The sequence below is a fragment of the Onychostoma macrolepis genome, chromosome 09 (assembly GCF_012432095.1).
Source record: "Onychostoma macrolepis isolate SWU-2019 chromosome 09, ASM1243209v1, whole genome shotgun sequence".
NCBI classification, from domain to species: domain Eukaryota; kingdom Metazoa; phylum Chordata; class Actinopteri; order Cypriniformes; family Cyprinidae; genus Onychostoma; species Onychostoma macrolepis.
The window spans coordinates 12,226,712-12,232,711 of NC_081163.1; the positions used below are offsets into that span (position 1 = coordinate 12,226,712).

General features: G+C 40.2%; 1 protein-coding gene across 5 annotated transcripts in view; it reads left to right on the forward strand.

Moving 5' to 3' along the window:
- ncam2 (neural cell adhesion molecule 2) overlaps nucleotides 1-5,771 on the forward strand; it is a 224,147-nt gene extending 218,376 nt beyond the window's left edge. For all 5 annotated transcript variants that reach the window (XM_058787858.1, XM_058787859.1, XM_058787862.1 and 2 more), the window contains one exon: nucleotides 3,968-5,771. In XM_058787858.1, coding sequence (XP_058643841.1) covers nucleotides 3,968-4,082 — 115 coding nt within the window. In that variant the 3' untranslated portion in view covers nucleotides 4,083-5,771. The remainder of the gene's footprint in view (nucleotides 1-3,967) is intronic.
- The last annotated feature ends 229 nt before the right edge of the window (nucleotides 5,772-6,000 follow it).

Consider the following 6,000-nt stretch of genomic DNA (forward strand, 5'->3'; position numbering starts at 1 on the left):
AATGCACAGACACAACTGTGCGTCACAGTGCTCACTATGTGGCCCAAGAGGATCACACAAATAACCCACAAAAAACACACATTTATAAACCTAGGGCGACTGTTACGTGTAGTGCCATCCAAGGAGAACGAGGAGATGAAGGAGTGAAATCAGAATCTTTAATAGTGATAATCGGTACAGGATTGACAGAAACACCAAAATAACATTAAGATTCGACACTGGGGGAACTCAAACTGAACGCTTATAAAGCCAACAGAAACTAGGGAGGTAACGAGATAAAGATCAAACACAGGTGAACAGACTTAACCTTAATTAACTAATAAGGAACTAATGAGGGAAACTGGAACAAAACCAAATAAGGGAACACAAGAACAGATAGAAGAAACAGAAACAAACTAAACTGAAGTCCCAACTCCTAACATTACTCCCCCCTCCCGGAAGGCGCGTCCCGCGCCATAACAGTTCCACCGGGGAGGGGGGGCGGGCGTCCTGGAGGCCACTGCGAGGCCAGGACAAGGGAGACCTCCAGGGCGGGTCAGTGGAGTCCGGCGGCCATGGCGGATCTGGGGACTCGGGAGGCCATGGCGGGTCAGGGGACTCCGGCGGCCATGGCGGAGCGGAGAGCTTGGGCGCCCAAGGCGGAGCATGATTCTCAGGGTATAGCCCCCTCTGGAGGAGCGGGCTCAGGTGGGCGCTCTGGAGGAGCGGAGCTGGACTGAACCAGCGGAGATTCCTGAGGGCACTCTGGCAGTGCGGAGCTGGACGGAACCAGCTGAGACGCAGGAGGGCTGGACGGGACCAGCGGAGACTCTTGAGAGGAGCAGATACTGGAGGGTACTGGCGAGGAGCAGGCACTGGAGGGCACTGGTGTCCAAGACATGAGGGATTGCCATCTTCATAGTTGGCGGGCTTGCCATACTCGTTGGCGGCAGGCTTGCCATACTCTTTGGCGGCGGGCTCTTCTCTGTGGAAGGCAGTCTTGGGGGAGCTGCGGATGGTGCTGGGCTGAGGAACACAATGGAGCCGCAGATGGAATGCGGATGGTTGGGGCTGGGCAGGCGGTTCGGACTGTTGGAGCGGTATGTGGGGGTTCTTGGCGTGTGGTGAGCTGGCCTGACGTGACGTGCTTCAGCGGAGGCTGGGTAGCGAGATTGGACTTCTTCTACTTCAAAGTTTGATCCATTTAGGTATAAGATAAGATTGATTAATTTGACCAGGGGATACTCACAGACAGGAGGCTCACATCTGATAGTCTCGCTGTCCAGCCCAAGCTGAAAGCACGCACCCAAGGAAGCGTCAGGCCAGTTCAGCAAGGGAACGAGCTCAATAAACTCCTCCACATATCGCTCCAGCCTCCGGCCAGCCTGCCTTCACCACCCACTTTCAGCCGTAGCACACCCAATGAGAAGTTGGTACTTTTCCAAATGAATGATATTTATTAAACGATAATAATAATAAACTTATAGTTTATATGCATAGCATACCCTTGTCAAAAATGATGATTCGTCAGTGACGATTCAGTTAGTCCCACCCACATTTATGTTTACGACGTAAGAACATAGTAAAATGCGCACGTTTTAAAATAATGTTGAATTTGAAAATAGTGAAACAAAACTCAATCAGTCTTTAAAAATATTGTATATCCCAAATGAAAATTAAGTCTTAGCACTGAATCCAGACCGCCTACAAATGAAACCAGACCACCGGGTGATGGATTTAGATTGGAAACTTATGAGTGTGTTTAAAGCATCATATTAGCAACGCGTTTAAACCGCTAAATAGATGCGTCCTTTGTAGAACGAAACACATAAACATTGTGATACATACTCCTCTCCACAACAAACTGCATATTTGCAGCTGTGCACATTTCTGCAGTATTCGTTTACTCTCCTTTGAACGCGAACTAACAGAGACTGATTATAAGATCATCTGCGAAGCTCCGTCGTCTCAGACTAAGGTAATGCTTTACAATAAACTTAGGTTAGGTAATGCATTAACTAACATTAACAATGAGAAATACATTTGTTATAGTATTAATTAATTTTTAAGGTTAGTTAATAAAAATAGGCTACAACTTTTTGTTAGCTTAGGTACGAATGTTAACAGATAAATTAAAATTTTAATAATTATTAGAAAATGTTGAAATTAAAATTAATGTTAATTAATGCTTTAGAAGTGTTGTGCATTGAACATTTGCGCTGTATTTTCTGTTGCCAATTATGCAGTTTTCTTACACGCACCTTGCCCATCCGGTTTTATGTCGGCCCACCCACTTAAACATTTCTGGCCTCGCCCCTGCCGCAGACCCCACAACTTGTCCTCAGCCGTCAGCATATTCGGTGTAGGTCGAGTCTTCTGTTACGTGTAGTGCCCTCCAAGGAGTACGAGGAGACGACGGAGTGAAATCAGACTCTTTAATAGTGATAATCGGTACAGGATTGACAGAAACAACACCAAAATAACATTAAGACTCGACACTGGGGAAACTCAAACTGAATGCTTATAAAGCCAACAGAAACTAGGGAGGTAATGAGATAAAGATCAAACACAGGTGAACAGACTTAACCTTAATTAACTAATAAGGAACTAATGAGGGAAACCGGAACAAAACCAAATAAGGGAACACAAGGACAGATAGAAGAAACAGAAACAAACTAAACAAGTCCCAACTCCTAACAGCGACATTAGCGTTAAATTAAAATATACTTTTTATTCCTGAGTGAAACAGAATATAAATGGGGTTTGAGGGGGGATTTTTCTTTTAGAATTGGTTGGATTGTGAGAAACATTTTTGTTGTTGTTTTTAACCAGGCTTTGATGGGTAGGTTGAAATAGTTGAAATAGCTGGTGAGGTGAGCTGAGAATGAATGCATAAAAGTTATCTTTTTTTGGTTAAAGATTGCAACGATTAAGTTTTTTTCTTAGAAATAACATGTGCTGATCATTCATTCCCAACTAAAGGGTTAGTTCACCATATAATGAAAATTCTGGTCAATATTTACTGACCTTTATGTCATTCCCAACCTCTATGATTTTGATTTTGTTTTTTTTGTTTTTTTTTCTGTGGATCACAAAACAAGATATTTGAAAAATATCTCAGTGTTTTTTGACTATACTTTGAAAGTTAGTTTCAGTGTTGTTCTGTACCCCACTGATTTCAATTGTATGGAAAAAAAACAGTTGAAACATTCATCCATGATAAATGATGACAGAATTGTAATTTCTGGGTGAAATAACCATTCAAAAGTCTGGGTTTTTTCTTTAAATAAATTCATATTTTTATTCATCAAGGATGCATTAAATTGATCAAAAGTGACAGTAGATATCATTTACATTGTTACACAAAAAAATCAATTTGAAATGTAAATATAAAAAAAAAAAGCATCATGGTGAACAACCTTTTTCAGCGTTGATAATAATAAGAAATCCTCCTCTGAGCAGCAAATCAGCATATTAGAATAATTTCTGAAGAATCATGTGACCTTGAAGACTGAAGCAATGGCTGCTGAAAATTCTGATTTGCTGTCACAGGAATAAATTACATTTGAATATATATATATATATATATATATATATATATTTAAATAACAAACAGTCATTTTAAATGTTAATAATATTTCAGAATATTACTGTTTTACTGTAACTTTTCATATACTAAATATAATCTTGTTGAGCATAAGAGAGTATTTTCAAAAACATTCAAAATGTGTTATTTAGTTCAGTGCTTGGTACAAACCTGAGCCCAAGCCTCCTTTTCAGGCATGTCAGTGGTACAAAAAGTTCATAAAACCAACAAAACGAACCGACCTGTGGTGACAAATGGACTCTGGTCTGCAAAAACCACCCTAAGTCTCAATTTTAGCCTCAGGGGACCCACAGTATCCAGTTGTTAATTGAAAATGTGTTTTTGTCGGCCCTGTCAAACTGACCACTGTGCACCTGCCTTTTCTACTCTTTTTTTCCACAGGAAATTGCCACTAAAAGAGGAAAATGGCAAGGAGACGCTGAAACCAGACACGATCGAAATCAAAGTTCACGGTGACAACAGCCTACACATGACACAGGAGGACAGTAAAGCGTAATGGAGGCCCTGCTATCCTCTTAAAGAACATGCAAAGTGAGCCACCCGGAGACCAATAGCAAGCAAACTAATGAGAATACAAGCAAGAACACGCCAACCAATTGTAAGATCCTTTGTTAGAGACTCGTCGTCGGGGTATCAGAAGAGGCCACGCGATAACTGCTTTGTGAAACATTTTTCGGAGGTTGCCGCTCAACAAACAGGCTCCTGTTTATTTGTGCTTGTTCTTGCTTGTTTTGGGCCTTTTTTTTTGGTTAGTTTTTTTTGTTTTTGTTTCTTCAAGGCTTTGCTGTTGCTTTGAGTCTGATTCTTTGTTACTTGAAGAGGTTGAGTTTACGCCGTAAGTTTCATGTTTTCTCTTGCTCTCTCATTCCCTCTTTCTTTGGGATCCAGCTCTTGCACTTTTCCAGTGTGGTTGCGCAAACATCGCTTTTTAATGCAGTACGCGTGGAAATCTCCCACCTCTTTTTGCGGTCCGTGTTGTAGTTTTGGGTCACTGTTTGGGTAACATGTTTATTTTCTAGCCTTTTTGCCACTATATGTCTCGCCCAAATGCAAATAAATTACCGAATGCTCAGTAGTAAAGCGAGGATCAACCACACTTGAACTCAAAATGAGTACATGGTACATGGGTGGTCCCGGTATTGAGCGCTGACACATGCCCAACTTTTCGGCTTGAACGATGAATTTCTCATAGATTACAAGTGTTTTTGTGGATGAAAATATGTCCTCGTTTTAAACGCTATTGTTTCATCAGAGTCAAAGGAGCATAGTATGAGTCATACTTTCATGTCAAGATATTTCGGAAACAAAAAAAGAGTGCATTTCCTTTAGAAGCGTGTGAAAGTTTGTAAGTGGGTGCATCTGAGCATGGATGTGTTGTCTTTGGGGTGTTTGGATGCGTGTACTAGCGAGCATGGAGTGTAGAAAGAGAGTGTGACATGTAAAGAAAGTAGAGGTTGCCAAGTTTTACGTGAATATAAGGAAAACATTATAAATACCTACTCAAGTACACCAATGTAAATATACTTGTTATTTCTTTGGAATGTTTCACAAACCAAAAAAAATATGATTCATTCCAGGTTCTGTCTAAGTGTCACACATAACTGATTATGAATTATGTTTATCAAAATTGACTTCAAAAAAGATATTGTGTCCAACTGACTGAAAGATTTCAAGAGCTAAAGAAGGGCAGATGCCCAGTAAGCTGGGTTCAGATGTATCACTATAAAACTAGCTTTTTTGGAAATCAAATCTATGCTGTTTTGGGATCATTTGAGAGAAGACGCTTTGGTTATATGAGAGATGAGGGGTCCTCAGGTGATCAGGATCTTAGTGTTGCAATGACATGGATGGGAATGGCATACTGCTTAGACGCATGCTCATTTTACCAGTCAGAGTTTGAGTACTAAGTCTTGAGATCCATGTTCACGTTCACTTTAGTTTGGGCCAACAAATTTCTCCAAAAAAAAGTTTTTTGCATTGTTTCACCATTGTATTTCATATCCACCTGGCTCTCCACATTCAACGCAATAGAACATTGTGGAATGTTTCCTGTGAAGGATTAATAAAGTATTTAATAATGTTGCCCATTTCTTTTCAGCAATCTAAAGGGAGCACTCCATAAGCCCAACTGTACTTGTGGAATTCTTGTAATCCAGTGTAATTTTTCTTCTGTAAATAAAAGTGTCCCAATATAAAAGTTTAAGTTATTTGGACTCTGCTTTTTTAAGCATAGCACGTATTTGTGTTACAGATCACTTGTCATAGTCTATGATAGTAACAAGAAAAGGCTGTGTTCCAAAACCTAGCAAGCTGTCAACAGGCAGTATTTTCTGTAATTTTAGTAATTTTCCTTTATTTATTTATTTAATTTATATATATTTTTATATATATACAGGGTTTTTACACTTCATTGT